This window comes from Macaca mulatta, chromosome 17, assembly GCF_049350105.2.
Source record: "Macaca mulatta isolate MMU2019108-1 chromosome 17, T2T-MMU8v2.0, whole genome shotgun sequence".
In the NCBI taxonomy this organism is placed as follows: domain Eukaryota; kingdom Metazoa; phylum Chordata; class Mammalia; order Primates; family Cercopithecidae; genus Macaca; species Macaca mulatta.
The window spans coordinates 15,025,644-15,049,182 of record NC_133422.1 but is presented as its reverse complement, the minus strand read 5'-3'; the positions used below and the strand labels follow the sequence as shown (position 1 = coordinate 15,049,182).

Sequence of the window (23,539 nt, the reverse complement as noted above, 5' to 3'; positions counted from 1 at the left end):
CTATTATTAGATTATTATATCTAAAGGGACCAATAGACTCCAATAGAGTAACAGTTAGGAATTTCAACACCCCACATCAGTATTAGATCATCTAGACAGAAAATTAACAACAACAACAACAACAACAACAACAACAAATTGAATTTAAACTGTATTTTAGACCAAATGGTTCTAACAGACATTTATAGAATATTTCATCCAATAGCTATGGAATATGCATTCTTCTTAATCAGCACATGGAACATTCTCCAAGATTGACTATAAGTTATGACACAAAATAAGTCTCAACAAGACAAGGATGACTATTTTCATCACTTCTATTCAACACAGTACTGAAGTCCTGAACAGAGCAATTAGGCAAGAGAAAAAGTAACGGGCATACAAATTTGAAAAGAAGAAATCAAACCATCCTTCTTTACAGATGACATAATCTTATATCTAGAAAAACCTAAAGACTCCACCAAAGACCTCTTAGATCTGATAAATTCAGTAAAGTTGCAGGCTATAAAATCAACATAAAAAATCAGTAGTGTTTACATACAGCAGTGATAAACTAGCTGAGTAAAAACTCAAGAAGGCAGTCCTATTCACAATGTAACCAAAGAGGTGAACAACCTCTATAAGGAAAACTACAAAACAGTGATGAACAAAATTGAATAAAACATAACCAGAGGGAAAGACATCCAATGCTCACTGAATGAAAAAATTAACATTGTTAATATCATCATATTACCCAAAGCAATCTACAGATTCAATGCAATCCTTATCAAAACACCAATATTGTTTTTCACAGCAACAGAAAAAGAATCCTAAAATTCATATGGAACCCTAAAAGAGCCTGAATAGATTAAGCAAATCCTAAAGAAAAAGGACAAAGCTGCAGGCATCACACTACCTAACTTCAAAAGAGCATGGTATTGGTATAAAAACAGATGCATAGACCAATGGAACAGAATAGGAAACCCAGAAACAAATCCATGTACTTACAGCCAACTGATTTTCAAAAAAGGTGCCACAAACACACACTGGAGAAACACCCACTCTCTTAAAAAAAAAAAAAAAATGGTGCTGGGACAACAGAATATCCATCTGCAGAAGCATGAAACAGGACTTCTATCTCTCACTACATAAAAAAAAGAATTAAAGGTATATTAAAGGCCTAAATGTTAAAACCCAAAGCTATAAAATGACTACAAGAAAATGCAGGGAAACACTTCGGAGCACTGAATATGTGCCTTAGATGGTTTGGTTGTATTTGTTAATTGGTCAGAGGCTGGAAGAATGGATTCTTCTTAGCCATACTTTCTAATCTTAGCATCTGAAAGAAAAAAATACACTGAACTGAGTTAATATATATTAGATTTTAGGTATAATTTAGATATTTCAATATTTTTATATCATTAACAAGTTGCCTCATTTGGTAAATAAGTAGCAAGGAATTACATAATAATAACTAACACCTACTTATATTCGCATGTTTTTAATCTTCACAGCCCAAGTGGCAGGTACTGTGTATTAAAAATAACATACGTGTTAAATGTTAAAAATTGTTCAGAGAGTTATTTAAAATATCTGGAGTATAGATTGTTTCAAGAAATAATAAACAAACAATAGTAGTATCAATAATAGTAAAGATATTTATAATAAATGAAATAAAAACAAGTAATTTTTGATTGTGTGTAGATAAGATTGCAATTTCAAAATAAAACATATTTTATTGGCAAGATCTTAAGTGGGACAGAATAGAGATAGAGAAGAAATTCAAACAATGAAAAGTGACAAATCTGACAGGTATTTTATCCCTTTAGGGCCTGTATTATGTATACCCAAATTAGAATAGCACAGATCAGTCACAAAGTCTGAGACAGGAGTATATTTAGGTCTCTTTATGAGATGATTACTATTTTATTGATGAAATCTGGGTTGACCACAGTTAAAGTTTAACATAAAATAATCTGGGTGACAGTAAATTAGACATAGTTGGAATTTACCTGGGAGGAAAGCTTTATTATTAATACAGATTAAAAGGACCTATATAAGATACCAAATTACATAGGAGTAACTCATTTATATATTTTACTTTAAAGTAGGTATCAACAGATATGATTCTTTTCAAGAAAAATATTACAAAATCCTCTTAAGTGCCCCTGGAAGCATTAATACTTGGAACCAATATTCACATAACTCTACCCATAACACATCAAATTTAATGAAAGGTGAAAATTTTAACAATCCATCAGTTATTGTAGACTTAATTACTGATCCTAAATCAGTTAATAAGGCATTTTGTTAGTTGTCCACTTCGTATGTATTTTAACTTACTGCTTAGTAATGTGTATTACAGTGTCATAAGAACACTTAGCTTATTCAGTTGGATAAGTCTAGTTTACAACCTGTAAAAATGCCTATGTGATAGTTTATAGTTGGCATATTTTATTGCCTGGACTTCAAAAGTCTTTCTTCATCCAAAAGCCAGATGTATTTAATTTTTAAGACTTATGTTAAGACTGAAAACAGGCATAAAATTTCTATTTGTGTAATACTGTATTCCCTAGCTCTGAATGGTATCTTTATTAATAGAGTGTTTTGACTACAATTTGGTAACTATTTACTGAATAATGGTAATAGAAAAGAATGCCAACTGGAAAAAAAAAACAGCTTCTAACAGAATGCACAAGGAGATATTACAATTTGTAACTTCTAGATAAATTATGAATCAAATTTTTAGGACTTACCAACTTGAAAGGCTGTTAAAATAGACAAAAATATTCCTGGAGCTCAACTGGCTAACTGTCTAAAAGTAAAATAGTTGACATTTATTTATTGACACATATCCAACTTATCTTCATGGAAGATGCTAATGGTCTATGATTAAATTAGTAAAGATACTTCTACCATCTTATTTTTCTGAGGACTTATATATCATAGTAATATTGCTTTTCTTTTCTGACACGCTTCAAAACCCTCATTTTGTTAGGTTTCTACCTAAGTAGCTACTAAAAATGCTTATAAGGGTCTTTACAGTTATGTTAGACATAATTCTATAATAATAATTCTATAATAATCTTTATATAAAGCATAAATTCTATGGTTTTTCACAGATTTCACATTATATAGCATACTTTTAGTATTTAGAATGTATCATTGCCATGCAAAGTACAAAATCTCGTTCAAAAAGAATAGAGATTTTTACTACACTATAGTAAATTACCTTTTTTTTTGTTACATATGAAAATTGGTGAGAGGCAAATGTAACTTGCTTTAAAATTATTTTATCTGACAGATCTATTTATGTAAGCAATGGGAATACTCATAGTATTTACTTTTTCAGAGGCTGTTGAATCTAAGTTGTATTTTCTTATTGTTTGTGGACATGGACTCTGGAATATAGTATAGTGAGGACTGAATGTTAATTCCCTTAAGTTTCATCCATTAATTTTCCCTAGTGCGATGGTTAATTATTTTTTCAGTTTTCCAATTTCCTAAATTTTTTTTTCCTGAATACCTTAGTAGCTGCTTACATTGGGGGAAAGAGGAATGTACTGAAGTCAAAAATTTATGTTTGAGGAATTACAAAATTAAAATGAATGAATCAGAGAAAATTAACAATGGAGATATAATGCAATAAAAACACAATGTAAAATAAAGCTATATTAAAACATCATTGCAAAAAAAACCTAATTTCATTATTTTTATAATCATAGGTATACCAAAAATTTTAAACTGCTTTTTAAAAATCCAGTCACAATATGCATATTATCCGTATCTATTTTCTTTTTTAATATATAATAATCTATTAGATACTGCAAACATTATCAGAAAATAGAATACATAATAACTCCTTATGTTCTAGTAAGTATTATCTGTTAGAAAAAGGGGTTGGTATAATAGAATGTTCCTGTAATATTGCTTACTGGCTTATATTTATTCCATTACATAGTTAATTCCTAAAGCTGAAACAATCATTACATTTTGATGTTCATCTGTTTTATTGAACTACCCACAGGGAGATTTATGGGAATGCTATCATGTCAAGGTCGTAGGATTAAGTGAACAGTGATGACAGTAAACAAGCCATTTCTCTATATTCCAAAGAGTTTAACTCAGTTATTTAAAATGCCATAAACATAAATAGTTTTCTCTCTGTATAATGTATCCATGACAGATGACTTCAAAATATAGCACTCTAGGGCAATGGCACTTTCCAACTATGTAGGCAAGTCTTATTATTGATAAATGACACTAACTTACTTGTGAGCACAAATATCAGAAAATGCTCCACAATCTAATGCATACAATTTGAGTGTGCATATAATATAGAACAATATCCCTGTAAACTAATTTACTCTTCACTTATGAAAAACAAAAATATATGTTGTTATAAAAGAGGATATCTATAGAGAAAAAGGCAGTCAGAATTCAAATTTCTAAACCTTTTAACATGCATTTTCATAATTTTCCAAAAATTTTATGAGTAGAACATTTTGTTTTAGAAAATGTGATACAGAAATAAAAAAGATCTAAACCAAAAAGCAAGCTTCTAAAACAAAAATCACAGCAAGTGTCAAGAGATTTATCTCACTAGCCTAATAATGTTCCATCTTCAATGATTTCAACAAAAATGCCTTAGAATCTGACAAGATTCCAGATGTTACTTTTTGAAAAATACTTTTTGGTTGGGCGTGGTGGCTCTTGCCTATAATCCCAGCACTTTGGGAGGCTGAGGTGGGCAGATCACGAGGTCAGGAGATCGAGACCATCCTGGCTAACACGATGAAACCCCGTCTGTACTAAAAAATAGAAAAAATTAGCTGGGCGTGGTGGCGGGCATCTGTAGTCCCAGCTACTTGGGAAGCTGAGGCAGGAGAATGGCATGAACCCGGGAGGTAGAGCTTGCAGTGAGCTGAGATCGCGCCATTGCACTCCAGACTGGGCAATAGAGCGAGACTCCATCTCAAAAAACAAACAAACAAAAAACAAAGAAAACAAACAAAAAAAAAACACTTTTGGGTTTGGTAAATGTATATTTTAATAAGCAGCTAAGTTATAGACTAAGGGACTGTGATAGCCTCACTTTAACTACAGATGTTTGTTGTGAATGGGTCAAAAATTTTAAATGTCATGCCATTTGTAAGCCGAGGAGCAGTTTCATTAATGAAGGGAATCCAAAAGCTCATTTTTATTTTAAAACTAATGACTTTTCTGTTGCTGAAAAAGTAGGTTAATATTTGTGAGAGTTATTTTATATTTACATGCTGATTTTCTTCATTATTTGTTGTTTCATGTAATTCTAATCTACATATTATGCATTTTACAAAGTATTGTACTTCTGACTTACTAATTATCTTAATTTGTAAAAATCTATATATTTTAGAAAAAATCCATCAGAAATGATGATGGCAATCAACTGGCTCATAGAGGCTTCCGCCTAATTTCCTTCATATCCAAATAACAGACATTTTTGAGGCTGACCCATCCAATCATTATTGATCTGCATCACTAAGTGCTTTCAAATAGTTACTCTTACCAAGGTGACCTGTATTAGAGTTCTATCAGGGTCAGTGAATGTTGACTGGCTTTTAAAGCTCTGTCATTCCATAATATATTTTCAACTCCTCTCCCTTTGCACCCGCATTATGTTTTGTTTTAAGGAAGATCAACTTTGAGATGGGATTCTTTTAAGGCTCCTATTAAATCAGGCAATACTATCTTATACCTCTCCTCATTTGGGATTATCTGTCAGCCTCACAGGCCACTTCACTTATTTACTGAAGACTTTTAGAAGATGCTGACAATCTTCCTTTCCTGGATTTATCTTGGGTAAATCAACAGAAGATTCCATCCTTTCAGTTCATAATCTGATTACCATGATCTTCAATCCCCCTTACTTTCATGACAACATTCTGGATTTGTCAATCTTGTATTAATTGCTGTATTTCTGAATCTTAAATTCAAACATCCTACAATGTTCCATCCTTTTAAAACACTGATGCTTGTTTCCTTAACTTCTTAATTTTCTGCTCATCAATCCCCTTCTTTCTTTACTTACCTTCTTTAACTACCTCAGACTAAGTACACTCTATTACTTTGATGACTTCCTTACTTGTATCTTAATATTTACCTTATTCTTTTGCCTTGGTGAACCCACCCAGCAAGACACAGCCCTCGAAGAACCCATCTTCAAACTATTTTCAGTGCTTGGAAAAAGACAGCATATACTCTACATGTATTGTTGGACTTGCTGATAGACTATTTGTGTATGTGGGTTGTATAGGCAGAGAAAGGGCTGAAGGAAATAAGTAAATCAAGGATGTTTCCTAGATGCCCTTCTCTGGGAAAATGGGAGAGATGAAATTTGTTGGCCATAGGACAAATATGTTTTGGATATGTCTGAGAAGGTTATCACATGCATAAGTAGTGACCTCATGTCACATGGAGCTATTTCTATTTTCAACTTCCTGGTAGACATTTCCACTAGAACATGCCACAGGCAAGGCAAACTCAACATAATCGTATTCCTTTGCATACCAGTTCCTTCTGCATTTTTCAGTTCCAAGAGTGACATCACCATTCAACCAGTGAAGGATGACAGCAACATTCCTGATTCTTTCCTATTTATTCAATCAGTAAGTCACAATGATTCCACCTAAAGTGAGATTTATGTTTTCTGTCCATTAGAACATTTAGAATTAATCATTTAGCTAGAACATGATGAGTTAAATGTCAAAGGTTCAAATATCCAAGGGAGGAGAAAAAATTGTTCCATGGTTACATAGTACCTTTGAATCAGATGTTTTAGGACAGTTCTAGAAAGGGAAGCCAGGGAATCCAAATGGATCAGAAAAATAAGCAAAATTTCCACGTCATTCTATGCCAACCCTTTCAGAACAAGCAGGATCTTGAATTCAGGACACCTGAGAATTCCCTTATCTTCTCAACAGATATAAGAACTGTTAGTAGATGAACTATCCTAGAAGAGAGGATGGACAGGAAGGCTTTTTGGGATAAGGAAGTTGAAGTAATCAGGGTTCAGGTAGTTAATTCCAAGGCTGGGAAGGTAATATTAAAAAGGGGTCCTAAAAGTAATAGGGTACATTTACTTTTAATGAAATGGCTGGAACCCATATGGCCATGCCCTAGGTACTACAGCTCCTTGCCTTAGTATAGAAACTAATATAGCATTTTGGCCAGGAACAGACATACCTTTAAGAGCAAATCAAACATGCTCCTAGAGTCCACAGTGAAATAAGAATCCCAGGGCTTTACACCAGTAAAATTATTAAAATATCTGTCTAATTCTGGGGTGTGTATGTGTTTGAGGCTCTATAAATAACTGGGATTAAATTTTCTACCAGCCCCATGGAGGGGCTAGGAGCAAATTAAACTGGATTTAAGTAAATGCTGTAGTATAGTGATTGCAGTTCACATCCACCATAAATGGCAATGGTGAAGGTCTGAAGATAGGGGAAACAGGAGTGGGACCAGGAAGAGAAAGTGAATAGACTGCATGAGAATATTCTAAACCCAGAATTTGCTGAAAAAGCATATAATTTTTACTTTACACTTCCACCTGGTCATTGCTTACTTTATGTTTTCACGCTTACCTTATGTCACTTTAAGTTATTATTTTGTGCTGACAATGCTTATTCTAATTTATTTTAATTATTATTTTGACTTTAAATTCTTGAAACAGTGAGTTTAAGAACTCTTGTTTTGGAAGTGTAGAATATCAAATTGAAATAAAAAAACACATGTTCTCATTTGAACCTGTTATGTACATTTACATAGCTCTCATAAAACTATAATATAGCCTTTTGTGAAGCTTTATAGCCATTAAAAATATAATCTATGATGTAAATATATTTATTTCCTAAGCACGTTTGTTTGGTGGGCATGGGTAAGTCATCTTAGATCTCACAGTGTTACTGAGATCACAATTGGTAGACTGTTTAGTCTAACTCAATAACTGTCAATATACTTGTAACAACTATATTCATTGAGTGTAGAGCACATTCCTAGGTAAAACCTTGACATTTTAAATTATATAAAAATTGCTGGGAAAGTTTTTCTCATTTTAATAATTCATAATCTTTGTTAGAGAATGGTAAATTTATTGTAGGATTATATAAAACACACATATATACATACACACACATATATAAATACATCTAGTACAAATTAACCTATTTATAGGTATAGCTACAGAGAAAGCTAATCCAATTTATGGTCTTGAGACTCTATGACCAACATAATAGTGTTTGCATAGAAATAGCAGATAATCTGAGCTGTAACTTATTTATCTTTATAACAACAATTAAATACTATTTGATGGAAATCTTTATAAATAAATACATAATGTAGAGAGTGACAAATACTAGTGTTAACACCTGAAGAATCACCTGTAAAACCTTTTCCAGGCCATGTATTTTTTAAAGTTTTAAAATATTTTCAAATTTATACATAGTAAAATTCACACTCTGACTTACAATTATATAAATCTTGACAGATGCATACAGGCATAAAACCACTACCCCAATCAAAATATAGGACAGCTCCATCATCGCGAAAAGCTCTCTCATGTGGCCACTTTCTAGTCAAATCCTCCTTCAGGTGTTAACCCTTGAAAACCACTGCTCTGTTTGCCTACAGTAATGAAGCATCTGTTAAAATATTTAGGTTGCTTTTCTTAATTACAATATTTGTTTCTCACTGTTAGGTTTGAAAAGTGTTTTTTTCCCAGTCTATGGTTTTCCCAATCTGAAGGAATGTGGCTTTCTCTCAACAGTCTTTCACAGAAAAAATGTTTTAAATTATTTTTTCTTTTATGGATCAGACTTTTGGTACTGTATTTAATAACTCTTTGCCCAAAACAAGGAAGGTCACAAAGATTTTTCTCCTATGTTTTCGACTAGAAGTCTTATGGTGTTACATTTTGTATTTAAGTCTATGGTCCATTTGGAGTTAAGTTTTGCATAGGGTCCGTGGTGCAGGCAAGTTCCAATTTTTGCACATGGATGTTCAATTGTTTCTGCGCTATTTGCTGAAAAGACGTTATCATTTCTCCACTACATTGCCTTTGCACTGTTGTGGGAAAAACAAAACAAAACAAAGAATGCTTCTTCATTCTTAAAGTTCTATGTTTTTGTTCCCCTTCTACCTGAAAGAGGTCCTCTGGAATTTCTTTGAGAACATTTCTATTGATGAAGAATTCTCTTAATACTTCATTGAGAATGTTTTAATTTTGCCTTCATTTCTAAAGAAAATTTTTGCTGAATGCTGAATTCTGGGTTGCCAATTATTTTTCTGGCCTCCACTTATCTCTGATAAAAAAGTTATCTTTTGAATTGTTGCCTATTATAGGTAACATGTTGTGTTTTCCTGTATTTTCTTTCAAGATTTTTTCTTTACCTTGATTTTCAGAAGATTAATTAGGATGTGTCTAGATTTAGCTTTAATTGTATAATTGTATTTATACTTTGTCATCTCTGAGCTTCTTGAGTCTCTAACTTGACATCTTCCACCTAATTTGATACATTTTCAACCATTTTTTTCTGTAAATAATGTTTCTGTACCAACTTCTTTCTCCTCTTCTGATGATTCAGTGTTCAAACTCAGACGTTTTGTGTGATATTATCCCAGAGGTGCCTGAAGCTATCTCAATTTTTCCCTCAATCTGATTTCTCCCTTTTCTTCAGTTATAAAATTTTGTTTGATCTATCTTCAAAATCATTTACTCTTTCCTCTGTCATCTTCATTCTACCATTGAGCTTATCCAGTGAATATTTCATTTTAGGTGATGGATTTTTCATTTTTTGTTTTTTTATATACTTTTTATTTCCCTGCTGAGACCTATCAGTCTATTCATTTAAAAAGTATTTACCTTTACTTCATGGAAGATGATAATAAAGGTGCTTTTAAGTCTTTGATAGTTCCAACATTTCAGTCATCTTGAGAATGGCATCTGTTAACTCTCTGTCCTTGAGAAACGGTGAGATTTTCCTTTGTATATTGAGGAATTTTGGACTGTATCCTGGACATTTATAATATTACCTTGTAGTACACTGGATCATGTTAACTTCCTCTGTAGAATATTTGTTTATTTTTGTTCTGGAAGTCAATTGAACCTTTTAGGTTCAGACAAGTTCTTCCGTGCCTTCAGTGGGTGGCAGGTCCAAAGTCACTTCAGTTTGGGCCTTGGATTTGGGAAACTTAAGAATACTTTTTAAAGCTCCAGATTTCCAAGTCATCAGTCTTCTTCTTAATTCACAGTTCTTTGTATTTCATTATTCTAATGGCCAGTTTTTATAATCAATACAATAATCAGTAATTAGTCATTGAAATGACTACAAGCTTTAGGGTCAGATCAATCTAGACTCAAATCCTACTTTTGTTTCTATTACTTAGCTGTGTAATACTGGGCAAGACATTTGATTTCTATGAATCTCACATTTTTTAATCCGTAAAACAGAAAAAATAATGTCTTCCTTACAGTTGTTACGATGAAAATAAGACATTCCAAGTGAAGTATCAATATAGTTACCATCAATACATAGCTGTGCTCCCAACATCTTACCAGAAAACGAAACCTTAATAGTAATGCTTATATGAAAATGAATAATAAAAACTGAGAACACACACACACACACACACGCCTATTAAACTCAAGGGGCTATTAAAAACTGTTCACTTAAATTAGGCTGTATGGCTTAATTAGTTTAAGCAACAGGAAATATGATCCAAAAAGCTAAAATAAACAAAGAAAAACTATATACATTGAGCATTATTTAACAACACTGAATCTCGAAATATGCATGTTAAAGGATCTCTCGTAGTTTTCCTCAACACAGAAATAAAGATCAACATTATTAATTCAAACGCTAAAGTATGTTAGAACAGGCCCCACCACTGAATCCAAAGATAGATGTAAAAGAGATTTTTATGTTATAACTAAACTTTTTTTTCAGTAGAATAGCAAGTAGAACATTATAGGGATGAAATTCCTTCATATTTAACATATACTTGATAACAGGGATATAACAACAATTAGTATTCAATCTCTACACTTAGGAAGCTACAAGTATGTTGAAAAGATAGGCACATTCACATGGCTATAAAACATTAAGTGATATATCACAGATAATTTCAATACAGATAACAACAAAATATGGGGAAGCAGTGTTAGAAAAGATAGAGAAAGCCAAGGGATGCTATAGAAAAAGGTGACATTTGAACTCGGCTATAAATAAGGTGACTATATTTTCCTATTTGTCCGCATATGTATCTTCATATAACAGCCAGACGTTGTTAAAACATAAATCAGATCATGTTATTCACCTGTTCAAATCCTTCTTTGCTTTTCATGCTACTTAGGATAAAGTCACAAATCCTTAACATGATCAAACAGGACTTTTAATCATCTGGCTCATGTTATTCTCCAGTCTCCTCTCAAGCCACTACCCAATATTCACTAGGCTCCAGACAAACTACCCTCCTTTTTGTTCATTTTGTTTTTTAAGCCCAGAGTCTTTGTAATATTTCTCTTCTGAATGGTTTACACGCCACTCTTTGCTAAAGATGCACTACTCCTCTCTTTACTTAGCTTAAACAGAGCTCCTTCAAACAAGTCTTTCCTCACTCCCTAGTTTAAAATAAAGCTCCTCTGTTTTACACGCTCCTTCAAAGTACCTGGCACTTTTCTCTCCTATCATTTGCCAACATTTTATATCTTTTGTTTCCATTTTTTTTTTTTGAGATGGAGACTTGCTCTGTCGCCCAGGCTGGAGTGCAGTGGCACAATCTCTGCTCACTGCGACCTCTGCCTCCCAGGTTCAAGTGATTCTCCCGTTTCAGACTACTGAGTAGCTGGGATTACAGGCACACGCCACCATGCCCAGCTAATTTTTATATTTTTAGTAGAGACAGGGTTTCACCATGTTGGCCAGGCTGATCTCAAACTCCTAACCTCAAAGTAATCTGCCCATCTCGGCCTCCCAAAGTGCTGGGATTACAGGTTTCAGCCACCACGCCTGGCCTATTTCTATAATTACTAATTCAATATCAATCTCTTCTACTAGACTATAAGCTCAGTTGGGGAGAAAGTATATCTGTTTTGCACAAATAGAAGCTCAAGAATTATCTATTGAGGCTGGGCATGGTGGCTCACTCCTATAATCCCAGTATTGTGGGAGGCCGAGGCAGGCAGATCACTTGAGGTAGGGAGTTCAAGACCAGCCTGGCCAACATGGTGAAACCCCATCTCTACCAAAAATACAAAGAATTAGCCGGGTGTGGTGGTGGGTGTGTGTAATCTCAGCTACTCTGGAGGCTGAGGCAAGAGAATTGCTTGAACCCGGGAGGCGGAGGTTACAGTGAGCCAAGATCGTGCCATTGAACTCCAGCCTGGATGACAGTGTGAGACTCCATCTCAATTAAAAGAAAGAGAATTATCTGTTGATAAAATGAATAAAATCAATACATTACAACTATATATTAGAAGTTAAAGAGTGATTAAGCAGACAGAAAAAAATTTTAAAAGGCTCTTTGCAAAGAAAAGACTAACAGAAAAAAGAGACTACTAACAAGCATTGGGTATCTATTGTGTCTGACATTATATTAAGCATTTTGCAAACAGTATTTCACTTCTTCATATTAACATAACCCAATTTAGTAGAAACTTTTCATTCCATTTTCTGAATGAGAAAAGGTGAGCATCAGGAAGGGAAAATCTTTGCTCAAAAGACATGAAATCAACAAAAATGGCCATAAATGATAGACTGCATAAAGAAAATGTGGTACATATACATGATGGAATACAATGCAGCCATAACAAGAAATGATACCATGTCCTTTGCAGGGACAAAGATGGAGCTGGGGGCCATTATCCTTAGCAAACTAACACAGGAACAGAAAACCAAATACCATGTGTTCTCACAAGTGGGAGCTAAATGATGAGAACACATGGATATATAGAGAACAACACACACTGGGGCCTACAACAGGGTGGAGGGTAGGAGGAGGGAGAAGATCAGGAAAAATAACGGAAAATAGGCTTAATTCCTGGGTGATGAAATAATCTATATAACAAACCCCACAAGTGTTCCTATGTAACAAACCTACACATGTACCACTGAACTTAAAAGTTAAAAAAACAACAAAAAAGAAGAAAAACAAAAATACCTCTTTGTTCGAGATTACATAGCTTACAAGTCACACAGCTAGAAAGTAATTGAGCTCTTAATGTTGATTATAAAGCTCAAATTCTATGTGGAAAGATTATTTTATCAAACCTAGCTTACATGCCATCTACACACGGTGCCATGATACATGTGTATGGAAACTTTCATGGATTCATTAATTTTTAAATTACGTGTTGAACAATTACTATATGCAAAGTTCTATGCACTGGGGATATACCAGTAAATGACAGTCCATAATATCAGGTAAACAATACTTAAACACTAAATTATATGTCAAGTGATAGGTGCTATGAGGAAGAGTAAAGCATTGAAAATTGAGGGAGTGACGAAGGGAAAAATGCGGTGTGCAATTTTTGATAGAATGGTCAGAGAAGTCCACTCTAATGAGGAAACACTTGTGCAAAGACCTATCTGAGTATATCATACAGAAGGAACAGCATACAAAAGAAGGAAGTGCTTGGCCTGTACACAAAACAGACAGAAGCCAGGGTGGCTGCGGTGGAGTGAGCCATGGGCTGAGAAGATGCATGGCAGGATGTGAGGTCAGATGTAACAGTGAAACAAAAGAGGTCAGAAGAATAGAGTTCATAGAAGACTGTCAAATACAGTTTAGAAGTTCAGTAAGATGAACTCCAAACAAAAAAATCAATGGTCACTCTACTATGGAAGAATATTTTTCAGTTACTCCTAAGTATGACATAAATATTCTTACATGCACAATTGTATTAATCCCATTGGATTAGCCTGCAAAATATGGCCACACATTTTTCTTGCATTTGCAAGTTGAGAGCATTATTCTGTAGTAGAAACATACACTGTAAAATATATAGAAGTTGATAATTTATATAAAAACCAAATCTGTAACATTCACAGAATAACAGCATTCAAAAGTAACTTTTGCTGTTAAAACATTTTCTTGTCTTTTTGAGGAACTTGTGAGTCCAGTTAGAATATATAAATTTTTCTATGTAAAATGTTACTGGATTTGTAAACAACTGTTTTAGGTGGATGCTGGCTCTAACACTTTGGTTTCATGCAGGGATAAGTACTTTTTGGCATTTAATAAAGATAAATAAAATATAAAATTATTCCCAATGAACTAGTTTATTTTCTATTATTCCATGATAGGTATTGTCACTGACAAAAAAAGGGCATACACAAAGTATTTATTCATTAATTTGTTCACAAATTTTTTGGTACCTACTATGCATCAAGGCTTATTCTGGGTGCTGGGGATACAATTATGGATAAAAGAGCAAAAAACCTATTCCATTATGAAGCTTACATGTTATTGGAAAACAAAACAATAAAAATAATATTTAAGTATAATATATGAAATTTAAGTATCAAAGTAATAGATGTTGAAAAGCAGGGAAATACAATATAAAATATTTGAAGGAAGAAGTGCAATTTTAGACAGAGTGGCTAGAGAAGGATTTTTTTTTTTTTTTGAGATGGTATCATTTGGAATTAATGCCTGAAGAAAATCTAAAAGTTTGCGAAAGTATTCTAAACAGAGCAAACATGACGTGCAAGAAAGAAGCCAGGATGACCATAACAAAAAGAACCAAGAGGAGAGTACTGGGAGAGAGGTTAAAGAGTTAACAGAGACTAAACCATGTAGGGCCTAATAAGTCACTATGAGATCTTATTTCTCCCCTCAGTGAATGGTAAACCTCTGCAGCAAGTGTTCAAAAGAACTTTCTGCAATGACGGAAAGGTTCTGTGATATCTACTATGTTAGCCACCACATGTAGCTACTGAGTACTTGAAATTTGGCTAGTGCAACTGAGGCATCAAAATTTTAATTAAATTTAATTATAATTAATTAAATTTGAATAGCCACACATGACTAGTGATTACAGTCTGGCATAGTACAGCTGTGGAGATTTCTAAGCACAGGAGCAGAGGGATTTACATTTTAACAACAGTCACTCAGGCTGTTGTGCTGAGGATGGACTTTAGGAGGACAGGGGAAAATATAAAAAGAAAGACTATATATCATGCTGGTACAATAAGTCAAGTGAAATATATAAATAAGACTATATATCACGCTGTTACAATAAGTCAAGTGAGAATGATATGGCTTGGACTAAGGTGATCCAAGGTAATGGTGAGAAGCAGTCAAAGCTGGATATGTTTTGTGGCAGTGTCAGTAAGATTTGCTGAAGGGCTCAGTGTGGGATGTGTAAACAGCAGTCAAGGACGGAGCAACATTTATGGCCTCGGGAACAGTAAGAATGGAGTTGCCTTTGGCTGAGATGGAGAAAAATAGAAGAGAAACTGGTTTGGAAGAAAATATTAGAAGCTCAGTTTTCATATGTTAGGTGTGAGATGACTATTAGATAATCAAGTAGAAGATGCCAAGTGGACAGATGAATATACAGACCTGGAGATGGGAGAGATCTGGACTTGCAATAATAAATTTTGGAGTTATCAACATACTAGGAGTATTTTTAAGTTATGGGACTAGATAAAATTGTCTAGAGAGTGAATAAGACAGAAAAGAGAAGAGGTCCAATGATATTAGCTGAGCCCTATTAGTTAATAAAATACTAAGGAGGATTAAACAGAACAAAACCTATGCTTAAAGGTTTAGAGTTCAGTGACACCGTTAGTAAATGATCATAAAAACATTGTGGGTTTTTTTCAGATAGTTGGCAGAAATTAATGTGCAGGAAAGAAGATGCCTGCTCTTCTGAGGGCTCAGGCCATGCTTTCTGTCAGTCTAACGAGAGGTCAGAAAGGTTGTTGACCAGCTAGCACAGGACGCATCTGACATGATACCACATGACTGCTACTACAGAGGTCACTGTCCTTTAGCTGTATTCTAATTACATAAGGAAATAATTAAAACCCAAACCATGTACTGCTTTATATAGCTAAGGCAATATCCTGAATCATACCAGCTGCGTTACTAGCAATATAATGTTACAGTCCTGACTACATATAAGTTAAGTATTAAGAGATAAACCCAATTCAGATAACACAAAAGGGAGACAAGGTCTGTAGATGGTAAAATGCTCAGGTTATTGTTAGTGTGTGTAATGGTTAAATTTTATGTCAACTTGGCTAGGCTATAATGCCCAGTTGTTTGGTCAAACATTAGTCTAACTGTTGCTGTGGAGGTATTTTGTAGATATGATTAACATCTACAGTCAGTTAAATTTAAGTAAAGGATATTACCCTCAAGAATGTGGGAAAGGCTCATCCAATCAACCAAAGGCCTTAGCAAAAGCTGAGGTTTCCTGGAGAAGAAATTCTGCCTCAAGGCTGTAACACAGAAATCTTGCCTGAGTTTCTAGCCTGCCAGCCTGTCCTACAGATTTCAGACTTACCAGCTCCCATGATCTCACGAACAAATTCCTTAAAATAAATTTATTTAATGAATATAAATATCTCTGGAGCATCCTGACTGATACAATCTGCCTCTATTTGTACAAGCAGTGTGATACTATGTAAGTTTTATTTAACCTCTTTCAGCTTCAGGTTTTTCCTGGTAAAATGGAGAACACCTCAATGTCACCCTTAATAAAGATGTTCAAGGATAAAGGAAATAATCCATGTAAAGTTCTTAGTATGGTACCTAGCACATAACAAATAATAAATGTTAGAGGTCATGGGTTATTGCTATTATTATGATAAATATTAAGTGTTGACTATTTTAAAGACATATAATTTTACCTTAAATCCAAAAATAATAAAGTTTAAAAAAATCTGTCTTACACTCATAATCCCAGGAAGTTGGTTAAATACCATCCTACTCATATTCTAGGTGTTTTTCTCTAACTAACAGTTTTTTTTTTGAGACAAAGTCTCATTCTGTCACCCAGGCTGGAGTTCTGTGGCACAATCTTGGCTCACTGCAACCTCCGCCTCCTGGGTTCAAGCAATTCTTGTGCTTCAGCCTCCTGAGTAGCTACAATTACAGGCACCCACCACCACGCCTGGCTAATTTTTATAAATTAGTAGAGACGGAGTTTCACCATGTTGGCCAGGTTGGTGTCAAACTCCTGACCTCAGGTGATCCACCCGCCTCGGCCTCCCAAAGTGCTGGGATTACAGGCATGAGCCACCGCACCCGGTCAACAGAATCATTTTTACCAAGGCTCTTCTTAGTAGTGTCCTGTTTACATTTCACCAGCCAACTCTGTCAAACAGAGATTTAATAAACTCTGCCAAACAGAGATTTAATAGAAACATTTAGTGGGGTCAAATAAAATAAAAATATAAAAGGAAGAACATCAGCAATCTAAATATACTGACCTGTTTCACTACTAGTTTTCCAGAAAACTTCATTGTACAGATAACAACAACAAGAACAACAAAAATAATTGTATGTCCACAAAACTTTAGGGAGAACATTTGTGATTTATAAACAACCAAATTTTAGTTTTAGTTGTACTACATTACCATAAACAACCATATTTTGAGATGAAAATCTTCCCTTGGTAAGACTGAATAGAAAATTACGAAAGAAAACTTTTTAGAAGAACATATTACTTCTCTATATATATGCTTATATATGCTTCTGTATAAAAAAGAATGATACAACTTTAATAAATAGGACGAGTTGACTCTAAAAGATTCTTTTTTAAAGAGAGTCACTTCTTATACCTAAACATCTGTGTTACATATGAAAGACAGTAGACTAAAATATTTGCCTAACCGTATTTTGTATTATGTTGCATATTATTATAAAGTAGACATAACTTCCATTGTAGCTACTATAAAAAGTTTAGATTTTCCCTTAAACTCTTCTGATGAAGAATTATTAAAGATTTCAGGAAAAATTTCAATTAATTTTTTTATATTTTAAATTATATTTTTAAATGACTTTTAAATTTGTAGCCATTTTTTTATTACCAACTATTATAATTAACCTATGAATCGTTATTTACTCTAATTTATTAAAACTCACCTATGAGAAACTGCTCCCCAAGCACCATGTTTATTTGTGAGAATATTGAGAATCTTCTGTTTCAGCTGATTTGCTGTTACATGGTCTCGATGTTTTGCAGCACTGATCAGATGGTCACACATCTTTTCTTCCTCTCTTCTATCAGCAGCATACTGGGCACACTGTGACTATAAAGAAATACAAACGATGCACAATAATAAACTTTTTACTGCGTATAAGGATGATATACATCTAAGTTAAAGGGTAACAGGAATTCAATTTTTTAAAACTCAATGTAATCTTTTGATATTTTGTTCTAAAGAATACATATTGTCACCTTTCAAATATAAAAAGTGCTCTTTCCAAAGTACATGTAAAATAATTTGAATAATATTGAAGTAATTAAAGACTTATGGTTTCTTCCAATTCTGAGAATCTAATTTTTATGTATTTTAGAAGCACAAATATTTACTATAAATGTAAACCTACTTGTTTATCAAGCCAATACAGTATATCTCACTTAAAATAAGTGGCATGTTGCTGATAATTACATATGAATCAAAAATCTGTCACTTAATTTATACTTTTCCATTTTATGAATGGTAATGTGATATAGAAGAAAATGTAGTCATTTAGGAATTCAGTAGACCTGGATTTTAATTCACAAAATACACAAACTCCATATATTTTAATGTACTCAGTTTCATATTTGTAAATGAGGAGCTGAGACAAGATTTTTTCTACGATCTCTCCACATTCTTAAAATGTAATATGTTCAAACAGTTTCATGAGAACTACAACCTTATTCTTACCTCCCTTTTCCCATAATTATCAGTTGTCATGTCAGCTATCTGACGTGTATTCATTCTTACATTTGTTAGCAACACTGTTGATCAATGGATCATTTTTTGTATTAAAAATATTTCATGTAAATATGAAGAGGAACATTAATTATAAATTTGGTTCTTTTTATTGTAGTTTTTATAAAGAAAACTACAATAAATGCAGAGTAGTGTGACTATAACTTTTAACATTAATAAACTTGTAATACAAGTAATATAACTAGGAAGAAAAAAGTCTCATACATCTGATAAAATAAATAGAACTAGTTCACATTCATCATTACTATGCAAAAATCTATTTCATGGAAGGCAGTTGAACATATTCCTCCCATTATCTATTGATATACACTACTACCACAAGTAATCTCTTCTGGAGAAATAACCCTACAGTAATCTAAGAAGGATTAATTCATTTTCCAATTTATCTTTTTGTACAGGGAATCACCAATTAGTACAATGATCTGCCTCAGTAATGAGCTTAATATTTCATTAGTTCACTGGAGAGTAAAATTAAATTTTCATTTTTCTTCCTTAACAATTACAGTAGCTAACTAAAAAAACTTAACTGTGAAGTACCCATCTAATATCAAATATACTTTTCTTCCTAATTATAGGCTGATATGTGGGATAGAAAAATTCCTCAAAAAGTTCTAGCAAAATGTCCTGACTTGTAAAATCTTTTACAATTTAAAAGGGATATCTTTGTGTAAACCACGCACACACATCAACAGCTCTAACCCAAAAAGAAACATTCAGGTTAAAAAAATAAGGTACAATCATCAAATAACATTGGCATACAATCAAAATTAGATTTACATTAATATTATATTTTATGTATATAAAATCTAAAAAACACTAAGTCTTCATGTGTCCTCGGAAACCACTTATCACCTTGGGAGTTGACCCACAATGAGGGTAATCTCATTCCTAAGAGTGAAAAATTGGTGTGTGTTGCGTGGGGGATACAAATATTGTTATTTCAGTACATAAAACACAAATGTATGTAAGTACAAAAACAGATGCGCAGCCTATGGGTGGTATTATAAAATTTCTTTGGGATGAGTGGCCAATTAGGCAAAATGTCTAAAAGGACTCCTAGGGAATCGATAACAACAACAAAAACGGTTGAGAAACTGCCCTTGGCCTAATGTCACCTTGGTTAAACATGTGTTAAAGCTCATAACTAATATCCAACCACTTGAAAATCTACTTTAAATGTTTCCACATAACAAATATTGATCTGCTTATATCCCCACAAAATATCTTGATTTTCTTAGTGGAAGTACAGACACTCAAAACTGATCCTGCAGGGAATTCAGTTGAGATTCCAAATCTTATTTACTACCACGAAACTTCACTTTGATAGACACTTAAAGATCACTATACTTTTATTGAAGTTTAAAATATCTGGTATCTTTTCCAGAATATGGTTGCTGCAATTTCACAAGACAAGTGCCTGCTTGTCTCGTGCCTCTTCTGACCGAATGAAGCAGAGGTCATGTGTTTGAAAGCAACAGCGGCTATTTTCCTGTCTCATGCTTTTCAGCTAGCCAGGTCAGAGATCACTAGACACAGTCTATCAACGTGTATGACTCACAGAGCTGCTTTACTGAGATAAAAACCTCATCAAAACTAGAATTGTGGGCTCTGATTTCCAGCTACACCATACTTGTTAGCCTGTTGTATCAGGAGAATAAATTGGTGGGTCATTTATTACTTTCAAGCCCAACGTAAGCCAAACACCAGGGCGCATAAATATTTCTGGAACCTATTTTGTCTTGTAAATGGAATAAACTGAAATAATTAATAACTGTTATACATAAAACATATAAATTGAAAGATTTTTTTGAATGTTATATGAGTTTATTCATATAACTGTATCATATACTCATATCGACCTATTGGTGTGTAAATATCTGCTAGCTTAAAATAACTAAAATTGTTGCATCATAAATTATTTTTTGCATTTACTCTTGAGTAGGTTAGAATAACTTCAGTCTACCAAATGGTTAGGCACATATAGGGCAGAAGGAATGTTTTCATGCTGTAAATGGGGTGAAAATAAATTAGTACTCTGTGTTTGACATTTGCTAAAGCTTTTAAAACACAGGAACAGAAATGCCTTCAGTGAAATTTTCCTTTTAAAAAACATTCTTATGTAAGGTCACAGATAGGTGATTTTTGGCTTATAACAGAAATGCAAAATTTAGTGTACTCCCAAAACCTTACCTCAAACTCTGCATGTTTATGTACATCTTCGGCTCTCTGTCTGTTCAAAATAAACTCAGCTTCATTTGCAACACGAACTATATGGTCCTTCATAGCATGGCACAGTAATCTAAAAAGAAAAATACCTTTAGAAATATTATTCTTAATAGCTTTGGTTAGTCCAATTTTTTTCAATAATCAGATTGCAGTATTTCAAATATATGTTTTAGATAAAGCTAGATATAAAATTAATATATTTTAAATTATGATTCAATAAAATGTGAAATATAGAAAGATGTCATAAAACTGTTGTATCAATTCCTCTGTTAAATAGTGTGTCTTGTGAATCAGCAACTCAGTTAATTCAATTAAGATAGGTTACTTAAAAATAAAAAATTCTGGTTGGAGTGTTTTAAAATGGTTATGCAACAGAACTCACTATCTTAGAGGTAATTTTTCACAGATAAGTTCAATGACCACACTTTAGGAAATCAATAGACTAGATTCTTATGTTTTTTTTTTTTTACATTGTACCTCAATAAAATTTTTAAAAATATAGGATACCCAGTTAAATTTGAATTTCAGATAAACCATGTAGATTCTTACTTTAAATAATGCAGAATGATAGAACTAAATGACATCTAAATTCTTTTAAATGCTGAGATTCCAAATTCTAATATGGAACTACAGTTAAAGTTCAACCATAGAACCGAATTTTTTAACTACAGAAGTTACTTTTTGAGAAGATTTGAATTAGTTTTTAAATGTGTAGTAACATTTACAGTGAAAAGCCTCTCACTATGTCCTCTAGTCGCCAAATTTTCAACCTCAACAGATACCCACTGTTATGCCTGGGTGTGTTTCAGAGACTTCTAAAATATACAAATAAAATACAAATATATTATTTTCCCTCACTTCCTAACACTGATAATTATTAGTACGTTATACAGTCTGTTTTTTACCCAGCTTTTCTCACATAGCAATGTATCTTGGATATCTTTTCACATGTACACACAGGGAGCTTCTTCTAACTTCTTTTGTAACACGTGGCAGAGATTACTTCCAAAGATGGCTGCAACAACATTTCTCATTCCACATGCTCTCTTTTGCCGTGTGACTTTGTCATTAAAAAATGGAGACTTTTGCTACTCCTTGTTGATCTGGACTTGCCCTGTGACTTCCTGTGAGCCACAGAATACAGCAGAAGTGATGCTATGCGACTCCTGAAGCTAGGACTAAGATGCCAGGCAGCTTTTGATATTTTTTGAACTCTCTTCTGGACTCTGTTGCTCCCCTGAGAGAAGCCTACATGACATGGAGCACACTGAAGAGCACAGAGGTGCTCGGGCTCTCAGGCCTAGATGAGGTCTCAGCCCAAAGTAAGTCACATTCAGGACACTGCAGACCCAGACAGCTCCACATGGAGCCAGAGAGAACTGCTTAGCTGAGCCCAGGCAATGAGAATCATGAGAAAGAAAAAAACTGATTACTGGTTTAAGCCACAAGATGATGATGATGATGGAGGAGATGGAGGAGGAGGAAGAGGAGGGGAAGATAATATTGATTATAACAATTAATATCATTTTGTTTTTCACTGTGTCAATTAAAAACAATGATTTGACCTTTTCTAGTCTTCCTCAATTTTTTTTTTTTTGGCAAAAAGTAATTACTGTATGTTAAACACACACACACACACACAAATAATATTTAAAAAGCTACCCTCAAGTCTTTCTGGGCTTTCCTCAAAGGGGAAGCTTAAGAAGTAGTTTCAGTTCCTTTATCTATGTCCTTTTTACATTTCATTCTAATCCTCATATTCCTTCATTGTACATTTTTTCTTTCTGGGGATTTTAATCAGAAGTACTATTTCAATAACAGCATTACTTATTTTCACTGCTCATTAATGAAATACATCAACTTTTTTTGCTCAAGTTTTCATAAATATAAATCAGATGGGAATAGATTTAACTTTGTTTTAATTTCTGTACTTACTAAATACTGAGTCCTAGTAATTCCTTCTATATTCTTCACTATATCATGTCTACCTGTGGCAAACTTTCTTCTTTACTGACACATAAATATAAGCAGAAGAAACAAAATATCATTATATATTCTGATATTTCTAATTTATTGTTTAAATATAATTTTAAAAGCCTACATATGTCTTTGAGGTAAGCGTGACTATATTGGATTTATTTGTTCTTTCTAATATCAAGGTTGAATTACAAAACATGAAGTTTTCATCTTTCCACCAAATTACTTGCAATATCTTTGTGGCATTTTCTATAAAAACCGACAGGTGAATGGTTCCTTTATTTTAGGGTGGTAATGTAAATACTGAGCAACACTGAATTCACGATAGTTCTCAGTAGAAATCTGTCTAAAATCCATGT

General features: G+C 33.4%; 1 protein-coding gene across 7 annotated transcripts in view; it reads right to left on the bottom strand.

The window, feature by feature from the left end:
• Positions 1-23,539, bottom strand: part of NBEA (neurobeachin) — a 742,365-nt gene that overhangs the window by 315,033 nt on the left and 403,793 nt on the right. For all 7 annotated transcript variants that reach the window (XM_028837519.2, XM_028837523.2, XM_028837524.2 and 4 more), the window contains 2 exons: positions 21,168-21,276; positions 18,118-18,284 (listed from right to left, as the gene is read on the bottom strand). In XM_028837519.2, the coding sequence (XP_028693352.1) occupies positions 18,118-18,284; positions 21,168-21,276 (276 nt within the window). The remainder of the gene's footprint in view (positions 1-18,117; positions 18,285-21,167; positions 21,277-23,539) is intronic.